At 24.8% G+C, this 26,301-nt stretch overlaps 2 protein-coding genes across 3 annotated transcripts in view; both read right to left on the reverse strand.

Moving 5' to 3' along the window:
• LOC127283133 (serine/threonine-protein kinase 17A-like) overlaps positions 1–26,301 on the reverse strand; it is a 158,606-nt gene that overhangs the window by 131,008 nt on the left and 1,297 nt on the right. The window contains exons 2-5 of one of the 2 annotated variants that reach the window (XM_051307818.1): positions 24,563–24,629; positions 17,190–17,406; positions 2,501–2,574; positions 2,130–2,233 (exon numbers count right to left, since the gene is read on the reverse strand). In XM_051307818.1, the coding sequence (XP_051163775.1) occupies positions 2,130–2,149 (20 nt within the window). In that variant the 5' untranslated portion in view covers positions 2,150–2,233; positions 2,501–2,574; positions 17,190–17,406; positions 24,563–24,629. Of the gene's footprint in view, positions 1–2,129; positions 2,575–17,189; positions 17,407–24,562; positions 24,630–26,301 lie in introns of both variants that reach the window. The other variant, XM_051307819.1, reaches the window with a different exon arrangement.
• Positions 13,023–13,949, reverse strand: LOC127283134 (uncharacterized). The gene is made up of 3 exons (XM_051307820.1): positions 13,771–13,949; positions 13,398–13,511; positions 13,023–13,231 (listed from the first exon to the last, which is right to left on the reverse strand). Exons 1-3 carry the CDS (start codon positions 13,859–13,861, stop codon positions 13,134–13,136), a joined length of 303 nt encoding a protein of 100 aa, XP_051163777.1. The 5' UTR covers positions 13,862–13,949; the 3' UTR covers positions 13,023–13,133.

Here is a 26,301-nt window from a genome sequence, read left to right on the forward strand (position 1 = left end):
ATGAGCACGATTAATGTTGTTTTCATATAGATGAGTATTTTACACGGTCAAAGTTGAGGTCGTCGAACGTGTGAACCACAAGTGCAAGGAACGCGAAAAATTTCGCACGATGTAAATAAGTGTAATATGTATATACATATATGCGTTAAGAAAAATGTAATTCTTGCCGATTCTCACGCCACACGTCTTTGGCATATACGCGCGACTTAAAAAGGGAGTCATGACCTTCTTGTTTGAAGGAATATTATGTAAAAATTCCAGTTTCATAATTCGACTGATAATAAATAATAAACATACACTAATTCTCACTTGCGACGATATAAAGATTTCTGATATCAAAAAAAAAGTTTTTTTTTGATTTAATTAGAAAAAAAATTTTTTTTTTTTTAAAGAAAGTTTTTGAAAAAGGTTTGTTATACAGGAAATCATATTAACATATTTCATTATGAAGAAACTGAATGATAATGAAATTAGATATAAATTTTAACTAGGACACATCAAAGCTATTTAGCAGCAGTATACACAAATTATACATCATTACATTTATTATCATCAGGTACATCTTTTTTTTTTTGATAAATACTGAGAATATCAAAAAATTTAAACGGGAAAAAAAAACAAGTTATTAAATAAAATTACTCTGGCCTTGATGATTTGAATAAAAAAGTCATATATACGATGACTTTTGACTTTCCAACTATAAAATAATGATTATATATTAGAGCACTAAAGAGGATTTTTATTTTTAACAAAAATTTAAACTGGTAAAATAATCTTTTATAAAAAAACTTTTTTTTTCCTTCGGTAGTTTTAAAAAAATATTTTTTTGAATTTTAATTGTACTAAAAAATAAATATATATAAGTAGGGAACATGAAGTTATCGAACTTGACCAGGAGAAAATAAAAATTTATCATTTGTATACAGGAAGTGTAATAAGTGTAGATTATTAATTATCACTCGGATGTTGTATAAAATTTTCAATGGACCAAAAAGATATTTTGAAAAAAATTAAAGATGATAACTAAATAGATTAAAAATTAAGTTCAATTAAAGTTATTAAAGTAATTTTATTAAAAGTAATTTTATCAAATTTTATTAAACTAATTTTATTAAAAGTAATTTTATCAAATTTTATTAAACTAATTTTATTAAAAGTAATTTTATCAAATTTTATTAAACTAATTTTATTAAAATAATTTTTAAAAATTGTTAATTATTTTTAAATTATTTATTTATGTATATTATTTAAAATTAATAGAAAATAATACCAGTTTAATTTTCTGTTATTTTCTCTATTTGAAAAATTCCAAAAGATTAAAACTATAAACGAACATATGGTTTATTTGACATATATGTATAGTCTACGAAGAGAGCAATGCTTATGTTTCTTGTAGCCAAGAGCAACATTTGTCTTTACTAGGTAGATATGGAAGATGGCCCTTATTTAGTTGACTGCAAGAGAGAAGGCATCAATTTACAGGAACGACATTCCTGCACGGAGCAACTGTGAACAACCCTTGTGGCTTGCCTCTCGCGCGCATCTATCTATCTAACGTAACACTAATTTTGCTTTTAGAATTTGGAAAAAAATTCCCCTCCCAAGAAAATACTTTTCAAAAAGAACATGGAGTACAAAAATTCTCTGCACAAGATCATTATAATTTCTTCAAAACGAGTTTCAATTTTTTAACGATTTAAAATTGTAGCTTGGTATATAAAGATTTATAGCATTCAAGTAGTATAATATGGTAGATTTAATAATGTGTAGCTTCACTACTGACAGTTTCAATCAATAATATATATATATATAGTGATTCCAATTATAATTTAAAATAAAATACTTTCAATTCATAAAAATTTTTAAACATTGAGATTCATAGAAAATTAAAAGGCATTAAAATAATAAGCGTTGCAGCTTATTTTAATGCCTTTTAATTTTCTGTGTTAATAAGAACCCAAAAGGTTGCTGGGATTTTAAAAAATATATTCAAAACTTAGAAAGAAGTAATTAAAAATTGCTATAGGAAAATTCTTCGAAGGTATATATACATACTGTTTTCTTTTTTCTATCGGATTCATTAAACTATTTTGAAATAATTATTAATTATAGTAGAAAAAAATTTTTACCTTGATATTTCCTGATACATGCGGTCTTAAGATGGTCTCCAATCCGTAGCGGCGTTTGAACACTATTTTTCACTCACGCACAGTTTTAAAAACTTCTAACATTCCTGAAAATACAATGAAATAAAATACTTATGTTAAAAACGAACGCGATTTTAAGAATTTCGACCACTCCCGAAAATAAAAAATAAAATACTTATGCTAAAAAACGAACGCGGTTTTAAATTTCGAACACTTTCGAAAATACAATGACATTAAATACTTGTTAACGAACGCGATTTTAATAAAATACTAGCACTCCCGAAAACTACGAATTATTTAGAAATTATGAAATATTCGCGATTTAATAAAAATCCAAACACTCCCGATTCTACCTGGCTCTATTGTTCCCCACCAAATGTCAACACACAGCGCCATAAAATGAATCCATTGTTTTCTTCCATTATACCTGAAGCAAAAAAAGAAACCAACAATTAAGCTGTTATATTTATTATCAAATAATATTTAAGGCCATGTCCAGCGCCATTTACATTGAGACTAAAATTTTTGAAAATTTCCAATAGCCTTTTCTTGAAAACAAGAAGATAAAAATGGATAATTGATTATTGGCAAGAAATACAACAGCTAAAACTTTTTTTGAGTTAAAATAATGAAAAAAATTTCATGTCAATAAATTAACACTGTAAAACGAGATGTATTAATTTAATACCAACTTTAGGTACTAAATTGCCTCTTGGTTCTAATTTAATACCTAAAATTTGTACTATTTTAGTACCTTCTTTTTACAGTGAAATATGAGCACTTTTTTCACAAAAACTATAACAGTACTTTCTCAGAAATTACAATCAAAAATGCAATTTTCATTTGGAAAATTAATAAACTCTGAAAAATACACCAGCTAAAATTTACCAATTACGAAAATAACAAAAAAAAAGTTTTTTAACATAACATATTTTACTAATTATGACAGCCGTTTGGCAGGTTATATATGTCACCAGACGTTTTGTGCGGTTTTGCCGAAAGGAGGAGATTGGCGCTGTTGCTAATCACCTGAAATACATAATCTACCAAAGAGCTATCACAATCAGTAAAACAGTGTCCATATTATATTAAATATGAAATAAAATTTTTTGTTGTTATTTTCGTGATTGGTGAATCTTAGCTTGTTTAACGTTTATTAATTTTCCAAATGGAAATTGTATTCTTGATTGTTAATTCCGAGAAAGTATACTGTTACAGTTTTTGTGAAAACTCATATTTAATTTATCGATATGAAATTATTTTCATCATTTTAACCCAAAAAAAGTTGTATTTCTTGCTAATAATCAATTATCCATAAAGAAAAACGCATTTTACCTTCTTGTTTTCAAGAAAAGACTGTTGAAAATTTTCCAAAATTATAGTTTTAATGTAGATGGCGCTGCCTCACTTGGATCTGAGGCCATAATTTTAAGATAACATCTAAAAATTTTGAGGTTGACTTTTGCTCTTATTAAATGCAAAATATATTTTTAGATGATATAGAGGTGTAATTACAGAGGCATGCAAATGACATAGTTGTTCCTGAATAACGAAGAACGAGGTCATTCACGATTGTGCAGATATAATTACAATAAGTTATATACAAAGTTGGTAGACGCTCGTCTTTACGGAAGCAAGTCTAAAACGGATTTCTATTAATTGACATATACTCTTACAAAATCTAAATTAATCCGTTTGTATTTAACGTTCAAAGAAATGCCGTGTTGTCAATTTAATTTTTCCAAAAAGGGAGAGAGAAAATCTTTTAATTAATATTAAATTTATACTAAATGCCTTCATTAAAGGGTTTCGTAGCTGTTACATTAATTTTAGTAAGTTACCATGGTAACAATGATGTAAATTAATTTTTATTCCTAAATTGTAAAATTAACGAATATAAAATTGTGTCAAGTATCGCAGCGCCAATTTACGAAACACCTATTCATTACTCGGTTGGTAAAACAGAAATTAGCTTAAAATTCCACTCATTATCGTCAAACTTATTTGTTTTTACAATTTTGTTTTTTTTGTGACAGAAATTATTTCCCTACCTCTACTATACAATAATAATTGTCTCAATAGAAAATGATTGACTCTTAAAGAGAAAAGAAGGACACAGTACTTGAAGATTGATCAAGAAGTCAAAAGTATATTGTAACTTACGTTATTCTCTCTATAAGTACACGAGTAAAATGTTTATTTGTCGCACATAAAATTGGTTTGATATACTTGTAGATTGCCGATAATGCAAAAAAAAAAAAAAAAGAAAAAAATATTGTCGCGTGAAACTCAACTATGATAAAACTTGACATAAATTAATTAAATGAATGACAGTGAATTGGCATTTGTGATTTCAAATATATTTCTGTTATGCCGCGCGCGGCTTCTGATTGAAGTATATACGCACACAGATGATTCAATAATAATCATCAAAAGATTGCGACCGCCTCTTGTTCTTAATTAGATGTCTTTTAATATATATAACAGCGAAACATTGTTTCATGACAAAACAATTTAATGTCAAAAATAGAATTTATAGGCGCAATATATTTTGCTCCACAAATTCATTTTTAAATGTTATTAAACATTTATATTTTAGTTTCTGTTTAATTTTTTGGTGAGCGAATATGTTTCTTTGAACATAATTATTAACCTTTATAGATTTTTTTTTTTAAATAATTAACATGTTCGCGGTATTGTTAGAAATGATTATATCTCGTTTTCCAGCATGGTTCTTTGAAGGTTTAAACTGTTGAACTGCACGACTGGGAATTAATTATTGTCACGTAAGCAAAACTACTCGCGTATCCTTAAGGGATATCTATATAGGAGAGAACCCATTGATTATATCGTCAGTCTGTTGCAACTTAAATTCATGTCATTTATTGTCAATATATGGTATTATGAAGTTTATCTTACGACACAATCCGTGAATATCGTAACTAATAATGTCAATAAACTTATATTGCATCTCTATATCGTAAATTGTTATTTTCTATCCCCGTGTGTTTTTCATATTTTTCCTTTGTATATAGTAAAAATCACAGAAAATTAAAAGGCATTAAAATAAGCTGCAACGCTTATTATTTTAATCCAATTTTGCTTATTTTAATACCAAAATGGATTAAAATAATAAGCATTGCAGCTTATTTTAATGCCTTTTAATTTTCTGTGAATACAAAATCCAAATAAAAAAAATCTAAATTGTAAACATAAACCAATTTAGGATTTGTTGATGATGCATATATATTTGAATTTAACAAAAATTCTTTGTCTTTTCCTGGAAAGTGAAATGCATATATATATGTGTTGAAAGAGTGCACAAAGAATTCTTTTAAAAAAAAGGCTGACTGCCACACGACGGGAACAACATTCTTTTTTAAATGCAGTAGGCGGATAAATACGGTTCGCCTAGTCACATACACACACATGTGTATGTATCTATGAAAATAAATTGAATTTGTGTGGCGCTCATTTTGCAGCTGGGCAAATATCCAGCTAATCTAAAATAAATTCAGGTAAAACTACAGGAATTCTTTATACTCCGAAGTATTTGCACGCAATATATACAGGGTACATATGTTTCGACTATATAGACGCACTTTCGGATTGTATGCAAATCCTTTGACATTAATTTGGCATACAGCGACCCAATTACACGCTCTTGGAAAATTGCGAAATTCTAAGAACGCAGTTACTAATAATCCATGCACAATTTCGCATACAAAATAGTACAAGAAATTCTGTATATATAGTGTCTCAAAAAATTTTTCAATATTTAATTTAAAGTGGAATTCTACTTATTGAAAACAAATAGTAAAAATTAAAGCTAAAAATGATTTAACAGTATTAATAATAGTAATAATAAAAAATATTAATAGTTAAATAATAAAAATTCATTATATATAGATAAATTTTTAAAAATTTATCTATATACATTAAAAATCAGTTTAAGTTATATCATAAATTATAAATGATATACGTATTTTAAAAGGAAAACGAAATGTTGGATGAGAAGATAAACAATGAGAAATTGATGAATAGACCATCAATAACAATTGATTGTTGTAGGTTCCTGAACCGTTGAGAATTTTCCGTTATTTTTTAATGGCTACATCGACGCAGCTTTTATAATGTTTGTCTTCTTGTTGTCATTCTTCTGCGTAAAAGAAGTTACATTCAATGAAAAATCAACTGTAAATTGACAATAACAATATAACATTTCACCTTATATATATATATGTATATACGATGTGAAAGAGTTTAATATTCGGCCGTGAACGACCTCGAAAAGAACTTAAATATTAAGCAATATTTTTTTTTTTTTTTTTTTTGTGAAACGTCAACATTTTTCAATTTAAACGATAACAGATATACACTTGTATTTATATTTTATTGTACAATAAAACCTACTCTCTGAATTAGTAAAATTATTTAACTAATTTGAATTAGTATCTAATTTTTCCATTTTTTCTTTTATTCATTCGAAAAGTTAAAATTTCCACTAATTCAAATTTAGAGAATTTTTTTTTCTAGAAATCAATTTATATTTTCCTCATTAACAAACTAATAGGATATTTAAGAATTAAAAAAAGCATCCTTTGTATTAGAATAAAAATAAAAATTAATTAAATTGAAAATAGGGGTGAAAAATATATTATTTAAATTAGAAATGGTATTTCCTTTGAATGTATAACGAAAAGTGATGCTGCTCCATTTTTATTTTATTAATCATATCCCTGATTTTTTTTTTGTAATATAATTTTTTGTCGGTGTGGGTCAAGAAATTGATATGCTCGAATGAAGACTTTCAATACAGGTAGCAAAGTAAAGCTATTATCATCGGATCTGCTTTGATCACGTAATTCGGCGTGCAACCACACCTGATCATTTGGTGCTTATTCTCATCTCTTATTCTTATAATATACCATCAGTGGCGTCGTAATCAACTTTTTCATTTTCTTCTACAATTTATTGTAAAAACACTTTTTATCCCCCTTTGTTCATTTCAAATGTTCAATTCAAATAATAACAATAATAATAAAAATAATACAAAAAATAATAAAATAAAAATAATAAAATAATAATAGTAATAATAATAATAATAATAAAAATAATGCAATGAAAGAGATAAAAAACAAGAATGAGAATATTCCTTAATCAAGTTTGAAATTGTAGTGCTATTTTTATATATATATTGAAATGAGCTGTTTTAAAGTTGATTTCGACGCCATTGCGCATTATTTCATTTGAAGAAGATGGAACCGGGAAGGCCGTATAAAATTACTTTGAGATGCCATTAGAACGTGTATTTTTTGCTGCGGGTAAATCTTTTGACGTTACAGTCGCATATGGTGAAAGTCTCGCAATTTTTTTTTTAGCTCTCGTTTTTTAAAATAATTTTTGCTTTCAATTTTACCAAACTTGAACTAAATTTTTAATAATTATTATTTATCAAAATATTTATATAAATAAAATAACGTTAATTACAAATTGAAACTAATTATTTTTCTAAGTATATATGAAAAGATAAATTATTTATTATCAATTCAACGTAGCTGCGTGGTAATTTACTTGCGTTTAGGACTCTAATGTTCAGGGTTCGATTCCCCATGCATGCAAAAAAAAAATTTTAATTCTTAAATTTAACGTACAGTAAGTGCTGTAATTATAATTAATATAATTTGTAATTAATAATTATTAATTACAAAAATTAATTATAATTTCTAATCAATAATTATTAATTACAAAAATTAATTATAATTTGTAATTAATAATTACAAAAAATGAATTAATCTTTAGAATAAAATTGACGGATCAAATATTCACAGAAAATTAAAAGGCATATTAAAATAAGCTGCAACGCTTATTATTTTAATCCAATTTTACTTATTTTAATCCATTTTGGTATTAAAATAAGCAAAATTGGATTAAAATAAGAAGCGTTGCAGCTTATTTTAATGCCTTTTAATTTTCTGTGTTATAATCATTGAAATTAATTGAAAGAAAGTGATTGATGATAATAAAAAAAAAATGCCTTTATGGCAAATGATTTAAGTTTTCGAATAAATAATGTCTTGCAATGAAAAAAAAAAAAATATTGTGGAAAAAAGTGTAAAAACATTTATTTCACTGATTGTGAAATGTCAAGATATCCAATTGCTTTGCATGGTCAAAGAAAAAAAAAAAGATAAAAATAATAAAAAAGAAGATCCTTTATGTCGCAAAAGGAGAAATACAGTCCAACTTTGCGGTTGTCCTTTTAGTGTAATTTTCGCATTGGTTACGTAATTGTAAACTTTCTACATTCAAACGAACTATATAAGTATATTTCGTTATAATACTTGTTTCCACGTTTATATACATCAAGGGGGATCATGTTACCCAGATGTAAATTTTGTGGTAAACTGTCGCGATTCCCCAAGTTGGTCTCATATTAAAAAAAAAAAGAAAAAGAATGATAGAAATCTGAAATTCAATCCCAATAGATATAATCAAAAAATCCTACAGAAAGGGGGGAAAAAAATATGAAAAATTAAAGAAAATTTTGCTATCAATATTTTAAAAAGAGAGAAAGAGAAAATTACAAAGAATTTCTATCAAGGAAAAGTGGAAATATATTATCGAGAGAGCCGTAACACGCATTGCCCGGTGAAGTAACAAGTCAGTTATTACGACTTATGTGATAAGTGTTTTACTTGAAATTAAAAGCTAGTATTACGCAGATTAGAGATAGCTAAAAACGATTAGACTGCTCATAGGCAGAAATAGCGTTCGTTCCCCTTTTCAAGATAGATATCCGTGAAATACTGAGAAAACAACTCTAGTCACCAGAGAGTGAGAGAAAGAGAGAGAGAGAGAGAGAAATAGAGAGATTGCTCATTGCCGTGGAATGAAATCCCTGAACGAGTTGTCTAGGGGATTTGAAGAACCCTATTTATAAAATGAACAGTAATGACGTGGCCAAACCTTTAAAGCATCTCGCGAATATAATTATTTTCCTCGAGGTTAAAGGACAAGGTTTATTTTACATATATATATATATATTTTATATATATATATACATAAAAAGAGAAAGAGAGGGTTTTAACAACAACTCCCAAGATTAAATTCCATTTAATGAGAGACGGCGCGAGTCCTGGTGCACATTCTTTATAATCCCCTCACGATTATGTTCCCATTTTTATTCCACGGAAATCGCTGTTCCAATTAAACGAGGAATTTAACTCGGGCAAAAATTATAATTAAAAAGAATCAAATGCATATATATATATATATATATATATGTGTGTGTGTGTGTGGTTATAAGTTGGGAATAATTGCGGCAAAATCGCCAATTATTAAACTTTTACTTTCATTTTTCCTATAATTCTAAATCCATTTAATAAATTAATTGAACAAAAAATTATTATATATTTTTTTTCATATTTGCTTGATTTTTATATATATATATATATATATATAATTTTCTTATTACAATTAATTTCTCTTGACGTATGGAAAAAAATACAAAGTAGTTTTTACTATACCAACAAAGTAAAACATGTTTGAAAGTTCTATAGAACAATTTTTCCTACGGAAATAGAAAATATTACAATTGAAATAGTAAATACTTTGAAAATAGTATTTGTACTATTTCCGAAGCAAAAGTTTAGAAATACTTAGAAATTCCGAAAAAACTGGAATTTATTTTTAAATTAGTAAAAATTACTTGATAAGTATATAGTAAAAATTACTTTATTTTTTTATTTTTTCTCCGCAATTATTTTTGATATTTTACTAATACTAATAAATCTAGTTTCAATTATTATTAAATTATTAATTTATTCGAGGGGGAATTTACTCAGCTAGTCAAGTGTACACTCTTCCTGTAATACTTGTGTAATAACGTGTAATAATGCGTTATTACGGTGCTGTAATAACGCAAAAAAATCTGTAATATCTCTGTAATAATGTGTAATACTCTGTAATAACGTGTAATAACTTAGTAATAAGGGTAATATGAGATGTAATACAGGTAGTCAAGTGTACACGTTTTTAACTAGTAAATTCCCCCTAGAATTTATTATTTTTTAATTAATAATTTTTTTTATTTAAATTAATAAATTAATCATTTTCAAAAAAAAAAAAAAATATGTGGAAAATTTGTGAGAAGAAAATTATAAATTTATATATATATATATTATTTCGAAGTTGCTCTGTTTCTTATTTAACGGGGTAAGTTTATACCTAGAGCGTATACACTATCACTTTCGCCAAGAAAGAGAGAGAGAGAGACAGATTTCGCGTCGTTAACCCGTGACCTGCCTTTCCCCAGGACATTGTGACACGCCGTCGTCTTAATAAATATTCAATTCTTATTCGTGACGACTGTGCTTGCCTTTTGTTTCGAACTTTGGTTGCTTTTCTAATTAATTATCCCTCACAAAACGTCGTATCGATCAGGCGCATGAGAACGTTCTTACTTGAGATTATATGTACAGTTGTTGCAATATATTCCATCGTCGGCTTTGTAGCCAAAGAAGAAAATAGAATTTATATAAAAAAAAAACAACAACAACAAAAATTCCACTGCTTAGCAAATAAAACAATGCATCGAAATCAAATCAGTTTTCCATTTCTGTTATTCTTATATATATATTATATATTATTACTATTATATTGTTTTTTTATTATTATTATTACTATTATTATTATTATTATTTATTATTATTTATTATTATTATATTATATTATATTATTATACACTGAGAAAAAAAATTTAGTGTTTGCAACAAAATTGTTTAATTAGGCAATTTCGGTTCTTGTAACCAAATTTTGGTTGGCTGAAACAAAGTCGCAGAGTTATCTCAATCAAACATTTGGTTAGGCCAACAAAATTATTTGGTTGAACATTCTTAAATTCCAAACAAAATTCGGTTACAACAAAATAATTTGGTTAACACAACAAAATAGTTTGGTCTAAAAAACCAAATGATCGTTTGTTGTCCTATAACCAAAATTTGGTTGCGACAACTAAATAATTTGATTGGATAAATATAAATTCAATGTTAAATTGATAATAAATAAATAATGAAATAAATAAAAAGAATAAAAAGAAAAGAAATAAGGTTAAATAAAATTTTTAATTTCACAAAAAAAAAAAACGGTTTATTTGATCAACCAAACATTTTTGTTGACCTAACAAAAAAAATTTGGTTGAGCTAACCAAACATTTTTGTTATGCCAACAAAAAACACTCAACCAAATTTTTTGGTTGACTCAAACAAATAGTTTGGTTGCTTAAATACCAACAAAATTTTTTTGTTAGCTTAACCAAATTTTGGTTGCTCTAACTAAACATTTTTCTCAGTGTATATATAGTAGAAATATTTGTACACGAAAAAAAATTTATTTAATACAAATAAATATTTATTTGATGTCAACTAACCGATTATTTGGATCAAATAAATTTGTTTTTTCAGTATACATATATTTTTTTGTTTTGAGAGAATAATCACGAAAAAAAAATATTTGTCGCTTTACGGTAAATTGTATATATACTTAATATATAACGGAAATGAAAGAATATATATGAGAATTTTTCAATTGAAGAAATAAATAGAAAAACTTTATAAGAATTGAAGATTATTATCAGAAAAGATGAAATTATTTATAGTTTCAACGAACGGCAAGGAGATAGATTGAAGATTTCAGTATATAAGTTTCATTACTGTCATAACCCGTTCGATCTTAATTAATTAATCGAAGCTCGTTTATATAAGCTATATACACGGAAAAGAAGAGGGCGTATGTACATACATATATATATAAATACTCTCCATATGGTGAATATTTACATATATATATATATATATATATTTCCAAGAAGACATGGACAAGTGTATAGAATCTTATTTTACTTGTGTATGTGGTATATCTATCGTATAATGTCTAACATGACATTATACAACCTGTAGGACGATAGACCGTTATTAAACTGCTTTGTTAATTGCTCACTAGAATTTACAATAGATTACTGGTATTGAAAATATCTTCATTTATATCGCCAGTCACAAAACGGTATACAATATAAATTAATAATATATAGAGATATTTTTTTATAGGGGCACAATGAAACATGTATTTGAAAGGCTCATTTTACTATTTATTATATATATAAATATTTCAATGATAAACCGTATATATAATAAGGCATACGATAATAATTATGTAATATGTATAATGTAATAAAAATATTTATTACATATCAGTACGTATTTTTATAAATAAAAAAAAATTTTTAATTCCAAAAAAATCTAACACTTAGAAAAAAAGTTATGGGATAACAATCAAAATTTTTAAATCAATCAACAAATACATTGAATTTAACCAAAATTTTTAAATTAACCGAAAGTTTACTTGATTTAATAAAAATTTGTTCTTCATTTGAATTTATTAAAAAATAGACGAAATATTTTATTTAGAAAATAAATATTTATTTGAATTAAACGAATTTTGTTTGAACTATATAACCAAAAAATTGTGTAAAAAAAAAAAAAATGGTGAAATAAATTTTTATTCTTGACAAATTATGCATAAATTTACCTATAATTCACTTGACTATTACTTTGACAAGGAAATCAAGGAAGCGCAATTACTATACTTTAAGATTCCATCATTTTTCTTACTTCATTTGTGTTTTGAAATAAATAATTCATATCATAATTATAAGTAGGAGGCAGAAAATAACTTTATGTTTTAATTAAATTTTATATTCAAGTACGAATTTTTATGGTATTTGGCGCATATTAAAATCGTAGAAGAAAAATTTATTTTGAAAAAACATAAATAAATTTTTCTTTAAAATACTCTATATTGAAAACAAATTAGAAATTTTTTTAAATGAAATTTTTTTTATTATTTAAATATTTTTGTAAATATATTATATATTTTTATTGTAGATTTATTTTTTATTTATTTACTAAAGTGTAATTTTTTACTTTATTAAAATGCATTTGAATAATAATAATATCGATTATTATGACTATTTTTTCGACATTTCCAGTAACCTATTCTGCTTGATGATGGTTTTAGGCATTTATCTATAAAAAATAAAACCAAAAAATTGCATAGTTTTTTAATAATAATAAAAATTTTTTAATATAGCAAAACTTAATTTATAATTTTTTTTAATAATAAATTTTGAACTGATGATAAAAATAAATTATTTTAAATTTTATAAAAAACTATTTCTTAATATTTTTTTACCCAATGCTATGTGCCATGGATAGACAGTGTGTGCTGTATGGATAGGAACAGTGCTACAATAATATTGATAAGAATTTATACTATTTTCATCCAGAGGTGGTTGAATACAATGACCTATTGAGTATAAGAATTAAAAAATTTTTTTTTTAAATAAATAGAAATTTAAATAATAATAATAATAATTTTTTAATTAATTAGTTAATTTATATTTTAAATGTACAATTAATTAATTTACTGTTTTCTTCCAATTAATTTCTACGTAAATTAATTTAATTAAATTTAGAATTATTTAGCAAAAAAAAAAAAAATATTGAAATTAAATTAATTATTGAAATTTAATAATTAAATTTAATCTATTGAAAAAAAATCTTACTGGCAGCTTCATCTTTAGTTGGCCAACCCACAAAACAATAAGCAACGTTAAATGCAAAACAAATGAACAGGAAGAATTGTACAAAATTCATGTTTGAATTTGTTTTAAAATATCAAAAATTTTTCGTTATTTCCTGCTTATAACTGAAAGTGATAGCTGCGTTTACTGAATGATTCTATTAGAAAATTCGATCAATTTTTATACTCAATGTTCAATGCTACTGAATAGTATTGAAATTAAATTTGCTAAGAATGAATAATTAAAAAAAATAATGTATAGATTAAAAAATAATAGCAGAATAGATTTTTTTTCAAAAAAAAATTAATGAATACCAATTGAATAATTAAGTATTATTAAAAATCACTTACTAAACAATTGATTGTCTAATTTTTTTTTTTTTTTTTTTTGAATATTAAATAATTTCAATTGTCGATGAAAAAAAAGTAATAATAAAGAATATTATTTGTCAAATAATAATTATTAAATTCTTATCTTTTGAAATGATTAATCAAATTAGCAAATGACAAAAATCTGAATAAATAAAAACTTATATTTTTTATATTAGCCATTGTTTTCTAATTATTATATTTCTTTCTAAAATATTCAAATATATTTATGACATAAATGTCAAGTAAATTAAAAAACCCTAAAATTACTTTTAACCTTTTATTTATATATATAAATAAATTTGTTTATATAAAAAATTTATATTTTTTAAAATAAAAATTAAAAAAAAAATTTCTTGACAATACTTGTTAAAAATCAAAAAACAATTTTTATTTTCTTAAAAAAGTTTTTCAAAAATTCATTTTGATGCAAATATATATATATATATATATATATATATATATATATGTGAATAAAAATAGATATTATACTTTTGAAAAAAATTTTAAATTAAATATTTTTACCCGAAAATTTATAAATCTACAAAAAATTACGTATACTTTTTTTCTTAAAACTTTGGTTTTATAATAAACATATTTTTATATTTATTTTTTGATTTTTTAATATAATAATTTGCAATATATATTATAATGAAGAATAAAGGAGTGGTCCGATATTACTCAGGTATTTCCCCTATATTGACAAATATAATATAATATTATATTAATATTTGTCAATAGTAATAATAATAATAATAACGTTCAAAAGCTGAAAGGTATATGAACTATGAATAATAATAATAATGTTTGTGAACTTATAATGTTGACTTATATAATGAAGAATAAAAATTCTTGGTGTTTTCGATTTTATATAATAAAATATTAATTAGTTATTTGACTAATTTAAATAATATTTAATTTGTCAGTACTGCGCCAGTAGTAAATTTTTGATTGGGTAATTACCAAAAAAAAAAAATTAACCGCTAAAAGAGTTTATTTATACCAAAGAATATGTAATAAAGAGTGAAAATCAAGTTTCAATTTGCCATCAAGTAATTGAAAGTACAAATAAGAAAGATCAGCAATGGAATGTTTAGTGAAATCCTATTAGAATTATATTGATCATGAATTGAATTTTTCCTTGATTTCCATTAAGTGGAAGAAGCAGTGTGACTGACCTGAAATGCAAAAGGAGTAACAAAATGAGAAGGAAGAGAAGAAGAAGAAGAAGAAGAAGAGTAACTCCGCTGAGAGTTGCACAAGCTCCAAACAGGATTAAATAGAAGAAGAAAAAAAATCAACTATGAAACCAAGAAAGGAATGGTTGGTGATTGTGACAGGGTGGAGTGGTTGAAGGGCGGGGGGAGGGGGTTTAGAAGAGAGAAGAAGAAAAAGAAGAAGAAGTGGCAACAGCAGAAGAGGGTATTAGAGATGACCTTGAGAAATCGTGACCTTGGAAAGAGCCTCGGCAAGGACGTCATGGTTACATGGCGAACGTTTCAGTCCATTGCACTTAATCTGGAGAAAGTTTTGTGCGTCTCACTTTGGACTTGTTCCGTAATCAATTTTTTTTTTTTTTTTTTATTTTTAAAAACAAAAATGCAAGAAAAAAAAATCTTTAAATTTCATTTTACTACCTTGAGGAAAGAAGAGTTCCGGCTTTGAAAAGTTTCTTTATCTTATGAGTTTTGAAAATTGCTTATTGCGTAAAATTAATTTTATTAACCCTTTGAACTTTTAAGATTTATAAGAATTTTGCACAATAAGAGAAAAAGATGTCAAAAGTTCAAAAAAAAAAAAAAAAAAAATTATCGTAAATTCCGTTCTATTTATAAAGATTACCTATACCTATTAATAATAATTGAATTCCTTTTCGTAATTTGCAAAATATATATAAAGTAGTTGCCGCGATGCGTCACAAATAATAATAATCAAGTCGCAGAGATAAGAAAATTCTTTCTTGAAATATATTTTATGACTTTATATATATGTATTTCCTTGGTGATAAGGATTGCAAATCCGTGAGTGATTCACTTATAATCAAGTATATATAATGATTTTGAAGAATGATAATGATTCCGTGAGAAAGAGAGAAGGAATATTTGATAATAATTTATTCTTGTAAAATTTTCCTTTTCGAATAAAAAAAAAAAAATTATTATTTATCTACACTGTCAAGTAATCAAACTGTATCAATATAAGCAAAATTCCAACATCTTTATATTAAATTTAATTATATATTAGTTGAAATTTTATTTCAAGTAAAAAATAAATTAAATTATTTTTTATAAAAATTTTTCTTTTTAAATAACTTTTTTAAGTCTTTTTAAAATGAATCATAACCTCGAAAAATAAATATATATAAAAATTGTCGGCGATACGGATATAAACATGATAAATAAATCGATGCATCCTTTATTTAGCATGATGGATATATCTATCTTTTAGCATCTGTAACCTGCCTCTTCGTATATATATATATATATATATAATGAAATCAGAAAATTAATGATGATCGTCTATTAATCCCCTTCAAACGTAGAAAAATGCGAACTAATTGTATTTAACCAATGATAATAATTATACCAAGATTCCGGAACTATGTTTAACGGAAAGAAAAATTAAATAAAATTTTTTTTTTTTGTTATTTCCCCCCTGAAGAATTATTAAATATCGCATATAGTTTATTAAGTGTCGTATTACATCCCACGCATTTTATTTTTATGGGAGGTGTTCTCTCGAGCTAATTTTCTTTTTTTTAAATGCAAAAATTATATGGTCATTTCGAGGACGTCGAACGACCTTGCGAATGCGTCACAAACCGATAAGGAAAACGTGACCCATTGGTATTATATCATATAAACTTTTACGTATACAGTATTATGCGATTTTTGTTTTTAAAAAATTAAAGCGATGCGTCTGTATTTATATATTTCACAGACGGAGAATTTTGATTGTGACAACGTATTTTTTAATTAATTAAAATATATTTTTTTTTGTTATAAAATTTTTTTAATTTAAAAATATTTTTACCTTAATAACGAATTTTCAGCTTGAGGGAGATTTATTCATTCAAACTAAATAGCCCTCGGAGATCCCTACTTTCAAGTTAAATTTCCATTTGGAAAATGTGAAAAATAACCGTAAAAATAGACCGAGTTCTAAAAAGTCGGAAACTGGAGAATCCTGTATCCTTCCTAATAAGATATATCCTTTTGTCCTTATCCTTGAAGTACGTGACATAGAGGATCTGCAAAAAGAAAAATTAATTGACAGTCAGCGCTGTACTAACAAGTAGTTAAATCTTTAACCAGTCGGTAATGTAGAAAACTATAAAAAAAAAAATTCGTTTCCAAATTTGAAAAAAATAAATGTGGCATCGAAACTAAACCTAAACTAATAGAATACAACAAAAATCTGACTATATTTTACTATATAGTAAGTAGTAGTCTGACTATATTTTACCTATACTAATAAGTTACTCCAGATTTTATTACCTACACGAAAGAAACGAAATAAAACAAAAAAAAGGGAAGGGGTAGGAAGAGAATAAAAGACGTTGATTCTTCAAAGTAATTGGATTTTCTTACGCAAACAGTCCGCGCCTACACTTCAAATAGTTACGTTCTTCTCTAATAATGTCGAAACAAAACAACCTTAGTCAATGTATTGTCAAACCATGCAATTTTCTTCTTCGAATTTTCTTACCTTTCTCTATCTATATATATATATATATATATATATATATATATATATATATATATATAAATTACCCTCTATATTATGCAAAAACAATATATAACTTATATTAAATATATTGCATAAAAACAATTTTTCTAAATTTCTCCCTAAAATATTTATTAAACAATTTTTATGTTTAAAACGAAAAAATTAATCTTTTTAAAAAAAAAAAACTAATTCAAATCTCTATAGTCAATGACCGCGCTGCTGTTACCGCGATCGTATAACTAGAGTCGTTACGCAAGACTTAACTTTGTATATTATTATTCTACATTCACATATATATATATGATACATACAAACAAGATATTTCTCTATACGAGAATTATATTGATACTATTGTAGATTGTATAAAGCGAGGATTTTTAGATAAAAATCAGTCGATATTCAACAAAGATATCTTTGTGTCAGGACTATATAGAATTCCTTATTTATTGGGTTAAATTAGAAACATAACTTGTATTAGCAGTATATATATATATATATATATATATATATATATAGGCATATAGTAGCGCAGACACACCTTTTTCATGGCTTCTGGTTTTATATAGAAAGCAAAAGAGTAATAATTTGTAACATTATTAATTAACAATTAATAATTTAAAAAAAAAATTCTTTTCCCTTAACAATAAATAAATATTACCAATCTAGTCTAAATTGATTATAATTCCTATACATAACAATTGCTATATATACGGAAAAAAATATTTACCTGTAACAACGAAACGTTTCACTATGCGAAAGCAAAAGTTTTACTTGATTCAGTTAAATATTTATTCCCGTGTAATAATAATAATAATAATAATAATAATAATAATAATAATCTCGGATATATTTAATATTTACCTGTAACAACGAAACGTTTCACTATGAAAGCAAAAGTTTTACTTGTTTCAATTAAATTATTCGCTATTCTAGTAAAATCTTTCGCTGTTTCAAGTAAATATTTATTCCCGTGTAAAAATAATAATAATAATAATAATAATAATAATAGTAATAATAAAAATAATAATCTCGGATATATTTAATATTGAAATTCCATTGCTCTTTTTTTTATAATCTCTGCGCAAAAATTTCATGTATAAAATTTATTGCCTCGCTTTTTCTCTTTTTATTTTACAGTCCCATTTTTAGTGTATAACTAATCCTAGGCTTGGCCTGTTAATTGGGTGTTTAAATGCTTTTATTTTTCACCAGAGTATGAGGCAATATAAAAGATAGTGAGCCGTGGAGTAACAGAAGTATAACCAAACGTCCTTGCAAGGCCGCAACGGGTGCCGACGCCCCAACCAGCAAGCCTAGTCTCTTTCCCTTTCTCTCATCCAATCACCCCCCCCTCCACTCTCTTTCTACCCCACAGTGAACAAACTTTATTCTTTATTCCATTTCCCCACAACTATCCCCTCCATTTTCTTACTCAACAGTTTCAGAAGTCACATACGTTTTATGCACATATGTATACATACCATATATATATATATGTAATATATTTATGTATGTATATATACGAAACAAATTTAAATTGTCATCTGGACTATATATTCAATTTTTTATTATACAACAAGAAAAATTGTTTTTAAATTAAATTATTATAATTATTATTGTTACTAATATTTTCTTATTATTTTTATTATTATTATTATTTTATTATTATTTAATACTGTTGCTATTATTCTTTGCAAAAAATTATTATTGTGAACTATAATGTTTTTAATGCAGAAAAATTAACACCGAAACTTATCTAAATTGTTTGAAACATAGAATTATTTTTTTTTTAAACATTTTTAATTTAAAAAAATAACAATTGTTTATGAAAAAAAAAAAAAATCTATGATCTTGTATATATAACATCAGAAAAAAAGGTTTATATTACAATCTAGCTCAGTGCAAGGAAAGTTACAAATCCTTTGCTGCATTAAATACCAATTCGAGAATTATATACTAGTATATATATAAAGGTGAATGAACGCGAGAACGAGAGCGCACTTAGCTCGACTCTTAGCAACACAATTCAAACCCTAAAGAAAACTGGAATGAAATATAAAATCGTGCTGCAATTTTTTTTTTTTTTTCTTTTTTTTCCCCGCAGGATTATATCAACTCTCCGACTGGATTTTCTACTATATATTGCTTTTATATTTATTTAGTTGTTTGCACAGTAAATTAACAAGAATAAGGTAAATTATAATCGTCACCTTATATGTATATGTATATATACAATTCAAAAATGGAATGTACACCATTGTTATATATTTTAATTTTTGAAAACTTTTTAATTTTTTAAATCTTATATTAATTTGTTTTTTGCTAAAAAATTTTCGCCACATGAATAAAATAAAAAAAAAAATTTTTTTTAATAAACTCCAATGAAAAAAATATTTATTTGATTCAAATAATCGATTTGAAATTTACTTGAATCAAATAATTTTCATTTTGAATTAATTAAATTATATATTTAAATCAAATAATAACTGTATTTGAAAAAAATACTATTTAATTAACTCAAATAATAATTATTTAATAAATATAATTTTGTAACTAAAAATTCTTTTAATAAATATAATTTTGTAACTAAAAATTTTTTTAATAAATATTAATAGTCAAGTAACCAATTATTTGGATCAAATAAATTTTTTTTGCAGTGTTTCTTTTAGAAAAAAAACCATTTATAATAATTATTATTAGTCCCGCATTTGTAATATAATAATAATAATAATAATAATAATAATAATAATAATAATAATAATAATAATAATAATAATAATAATAACAATTATAAAAAAATAAGAATAAAAAAAATTCTTTATATATGAAAAAAAAGAAATTTTATGGCCGCGCAATAGAATATTTTTCAATAATATACAAAATTGATTATAAATGTTTGTTAAAGCGATTTTACAGTTGCCGGATTTAAGTGGGCGACCATATAGCTTGCAATCTGGTTGCAATCGTCTGACACTCATTTTTTTCCCCCCCTCCGCCTGCGCACGTTATACGAGATTCATTCAAATTATACAGTTTATAAATAGAATATATAAGCGCAGGTATTTAATGTAAAGTATAATAATATATTTCATACTTTGTCGAACTAACAATTCGCTCTTTTAGTCCTATAATCATAATTTTTGCTTCAATATTCTTAATTTTAATGCAAATTTATAATCATAAATTTATGTGTGCAATTAGTATATATATATTTTTCAAAATTGTATAAAATAGAGATAGTAGAAAATTTTAATAAAGTAAATTTCTAATTATTTTTTTCACCATTTTTTGCAAAATAAAAACTAATTAATTTATAATGAATTAAGAAATAATTAATAAATAAATAATTAATAATTAATTAATTATATACAAAATAATTAATTATTAATTATTTATTTATTAATTATCTCTTAATTCATTATTAATTAATAATTATTAATAAAGAAATAATTATTAATTAATTAATTAATTATATACAAAATAATTAATTATTAATTATTTATTTATTAATTATTTCTTAATTCATTATTAATTATTAATTATTAATAAATAAATAATTATTAATTAATTAATAATTGTTAATAAATAATAAAATATTAAAATTTATTTTTTTTTTAATTATTTTTTTAAATTTATATTATTGTTATTCGATTGTGCGCGTTAAAAATAATAATTTTATAATGTGTAGGTGTGAACGCGATTTATTTACAAATTATTTGGAAACTCTATATATATATATCAGTAAACTTTCTGCAATTTGCATTAAAAAAATTTTTTTCCCCTTTTTTTTTATCCTAAAAGCTTGCCCAATTCTCACTTTTTATAATGTTTCAAATGTCATAAGTTTTTATATGCGAAAATAGAATTGTCTGTTGCAAGTTTACGACAGACAATGTTTATGCAAGATACCTGTCCAAATTTATGACTCGTCCCACCCACATATATATGTATATACTGAAGATGCAAGACCTTGAGTCGCATAATTCGAGTAGCATTTTATACACTTTCCAATTGTCATTAATTTGTTTATATTGATCATTCTTAAAAAAAAATTAATTTTATCGAAAAAAAAAAATTATAAATTACTTTATTTTAAGAGAGAATAAAATAAATATTTTAGACTTTGAGTACAAATTAATTAATAACATCTCGTTATTTTTAATTTTATAAGGAAAATAGCTTTCGAAAACACTTTTTTTCTCGACCACGTATATTTTTTTCTTTGAAAAATTTTAGTCAAATATAACCAAAAAAGGCAGTCATCGTATTGAATTTATTAAAATAATTTTAAAAAAATAATTTATTTCGAACTCATAAATTTATTTGGAAAATCTAATATTCAAGGTTTTTGAATGTTGTAATTATTTTACGATTACAAAACTATGATTATTAACTACTGTCGATTGTATATTATAAAAATACTATATTAATTATATACAATTCCCACCCAAATCAATAGTCTATTTTTTAAATATAATCATTATTTCCTAGATATTTAATTTTTTAGTAAACAATAAAATCTATAAAAAAAAAACAATTACTAAAAAAATCTCCCGATTAGCAAATAATTTTTTGACAAATCAATTTTCATCATATTAATTATTCCCAATTTACAGGATATAAAAATTATTTTTTTCGATATAAATTTTTTATAATTTCACTCCCTAGTTAATTCTAAATGATAAATCACACAGTCGAACGTTTCAGGTAGATTTATAATCTAAATGGAGTCTGACGAAAGATTTACAAGTCAGTTTGTTGGAAAAAAATTGTTTTTTATATATTTTTTCCACCCAACTGATAAACCAATTGATAAGATGTTAAACATTTATACATTAAAATAAATGTGCGCATTTACAACTTATTTTCCCTTTTTTTTCCTTGTGTATATAATAAAACATTGTATGTAAAATAAATCTTGCGTCAATTTAGAACATTAAAATTATTGCGAAAAATATGCAATTGAAATTGTATAGGATTTCACTTTGATATGGCTGCGATCGGCTGCGATTTTGTATATATATATATATATATATATATATATATGCCACTGTTTTATTTAAATAAACAAATTTTTTTGAGACTGAAATCAACGAAAGTGCGGAGGTCATCAATGGGTCAAAAACTCAGAAGCGTCGATATAAAGGCGATGTCAATTTCTGACTGGTTTCCCACGAGAACGTTATTCGTGCTAGCCAATTAACCTCTCACACCAGGAAACCGCATGGAACAAGTTGAAATTCTGCCTCGAGCTTCACAGTATATATACGGTTAAGATTTTTTTTTTTTTCTTTATTCATTCATCGATTTGCAATTTGTCGTTGTTCTCGTAGAAGACATAGAGAGGAACATCATTTTATTTTTGCGGCAAAAAAAGAAGGAAAGAAAGAAAAAAGTAATGCAAATGTATTCTGTTTCTTTTTTTCAGAAGCCTCAAAACCGTTTAGAAACTACCAATATTAAAAAATATTCAAACGATTAAAAATAAAAAATATTTTATAAAAATTTTTTTATTTCATAAATTTAATAAACGAGTAAATATATATATATATTTTTTTTTTGACAGCGCAAAAAAGGAGAATTTCGAAAAATAATGGAAAAAATTAAACTATTAGATATCTCGTAAACGATAAGATATATTCAACTTCAAAGAGTCTTATATTTTGCAAAAGAAAGAGGAGTCTAAAAAGAAATATATATATATATACGCGCTTTTAATACGATCATCTAAGTGTTATAAAAGACTAATAAAATGTTAGCTTTATGGGTTGTGTTTATTGGAAATAGCTTTCTAGTACAGTCAAAGAGAGAGAGAGAGAGAGAAAGAGAGACTAAATGAACTGCTGCAGGTGCGATTAAGATTGAAAGTGATAAAAACCGTAAACGCCATAATGTAATCTTACGTAGAAGAAACCATCTTCTTTTCCAAACTAAAGATTGCGCGCAATGGAATTTCGTCTCATAAAGCTTCCTAGGATGGAAGCTATTAACATTTTACCAACGCACTTGACACTGAGTGGCATTTTTTTTCTTTTTTAAGTTTCTTTAATGTCACTATAGAATAACAAATCATTATACTATACGTTATTTTTACTATTCCTATAAAATTCCCAAATTTCCACAAAAAAAAAATGCTTTTTTTATTTATAAATTCTTTCCTATTTAAAAATTTAAAAAATTCTTTTTTATATAATTTTATTGCTAGTAATAATTATTATTAATATAAAATAATTACGAATTTAGTAATTATAATTACTAATTATTCAAATTATTTATATTACTAATATTTTTCATTTTTATATAATAAATTTTTATTTTATTTCACCGCAAAATTGATAAATGGTTAGAGAAGTTTAAAGAAGATGGCAGCAGAATCCGAGGGCAAGGATCGAGATTACCGAGAACTCTCTGCAAAGGTCCTGGGCGCAAGGTTTATAAGTAACAACACAAGTTCTCTTAAAGAGAAAGATCAAGGTAACTTGTTTTCTAACTGTAAACGATTTCAAAACATTGCCAACACAACTATTTTCTATCATAATTTCTTTGAATGAGAAAAATAATTTAGGGATTTTTAAATAATCATTGATTTGCCTAAATAAAATTTCAATTTTGATAAATAAAAAATATTTTCACTATTTAAAAATTAATTTTTCTTGTAAAAATTATAAAAGATTTACCAATTGCAGATTCCCTTATTCGTCATAGTGATTGTATTATATTTTTTGAACAGCATCCGTCTCCAATCTGAAACATTTTATTTAATTAGTATATTTTATTTATTATTATTTTTTAATTTTTTTTTTGCTTTAAGACCTAGTGAAGCTGAAAAAAAATGTTTTTTTCCCAATACCGTGAGAGCTCTCACAAACATGTAAAGTTTATAGTGAACGGTGTATTGCTTAGATTAACGATAAGATCAATCGATCGTTGGTGAACTATGTTTGCATCGAAGCAAATCCTGTCACTTGACGATCTCAAATTTCACACAGCAACGAGACGACAACGACCATAGAGGGCAACACAGAAGATTGTGTATTAAAGAATTTTATAAGATGCAAAGCTTATATCATGAGAGAAGACAGAATGAATATATATATTTTGTGAAAGATCGTCAATCTATAATTAAGATCCCTTATAGCTGATTTGCAACTCACTCAAATGCGGATCTTGTGACGTACGCGTGTGGTCTCCGCAGGGATCTCAAGATTCCCTCGGATCATGTTACTATATGGGCTTGTAAATGTGAGCGGAAGGATTTTGTTAGACTTACTCTCTAGGCAATGTATTTTCCTAGATATTTAATTACCCAAAAAAAAAAAGAAAAAACCATTACGAATTTTTATATAGCGGAAAAATATCCAAGATAGCAAAAATCAAAACCGAAGTAAAATAGAAAAAACAATTTTTCATATTTTAATATTTGTATTACGAAAAGTAGAAAATATTTTCTAAATATTAGAAATTCCAAATAATATATTAAAAATCTCGAAAATTGGTTTTTAGAAAAAAAAAAAAAAAATTAGAGAAAATATTTTCCATACATAACTATTTATGACTAATTAATTGACTAATTTAGATTATGTAAGAAATGAGACATATTTAAAAAGACTTTTCCGTAATTTTCTAAATATTCAGAACAAAGAGTATATATATACATCTTTCACAACCGTCTCTCGAAACTGCGTTATTTTCACCACTTTTGTATAGGAAGGCAACAATGTAATGGTCATGTACGCGTTATATTATTATGCGTTAACCATTGTCTACAATTACGCGTTTAAATTTAACCTGACACACAAATTTTATAATTAAATACTTTCCAACCAAAAAAAAAAACGCTATTAACATTTTTCAAAAATCAAGTATACAAATAAATTTATTCTACGATTTTAAAGAACAAAATTCAACAAAAAGAAATAAAAAAAAATTCAGAAAAAATAAAAATTTTGTTTTCTTTTTATCATATGATTAATTTGTTATTGATATTTATAATTTGCTACTTTAGGAATCTCGATTTATTTATTACAGTAAGACAGTAGTCCAACTTCACATAAATTTTCATAATCTCCATAACCTATCGGTGCGCAGATAATAAACGTGAAAAATTCCCAAACGATTTATGCAATTAGCAACAGTTGTGGGAAAATAAATTTATAATATACGCGCGGCGATTAGAGTTTAATTTTGACCTCGACAATAACCATATACATATATGTTTTTCATCTTTTATTATAGTTATAGATTTTAATTAGAATTATCTATTAAAGATTTATAATAAAACAATTGTATAATTAAAATTATTTCAATAGATAAATATTTATTGATAATTGAAAAATGCAAAGAATCTTTTCAATAATTACAGAATTTTTTTTTTTTTTTTTTTTGAAATTCATATATTATTTGGAAAAAAAAATTT

This window comes from Leptopilina boulardi, unplaced genomic scaffold (assembly GCF_019393585.1).
Source record: "Leptopilina boulardi isolate dan_hultmark-lab unplaced genomic scaffold, ZJU_Lbou_2.1 LbouV2_31, whole genome shotgun sequence".
Taxonomy (NCBI): domain Eukaryota; kingdom Metazoa; phylum Arthropoda; class Insecta; order Hymenoptera; family Figitidae; genus Leptopilina; species Leptopilina boulardi.

Coding starts and splice junctions, on each gene's coding strand:
- LOC127283134 (XM_051307820.1), bottom strand. CDS start 13,861: ATGAATTTTGTACAATTCTTCCTGTTCATTTGTTTTGCATTTAACGTT. Junction 13,512..13,770: donor AACTAAAGATGAAGCTGCCA/GTAAGATTTTTT, acceptor TATACTCAATAG/GTCATTGTATTCAACCACCT. Junction 13,232..13,397: donor TCCATGGCACATAGCATTGG/GTAAAAAAATAT, acceptor TATTTTTTATAG/ATAAATGCCTAAAACCATCA.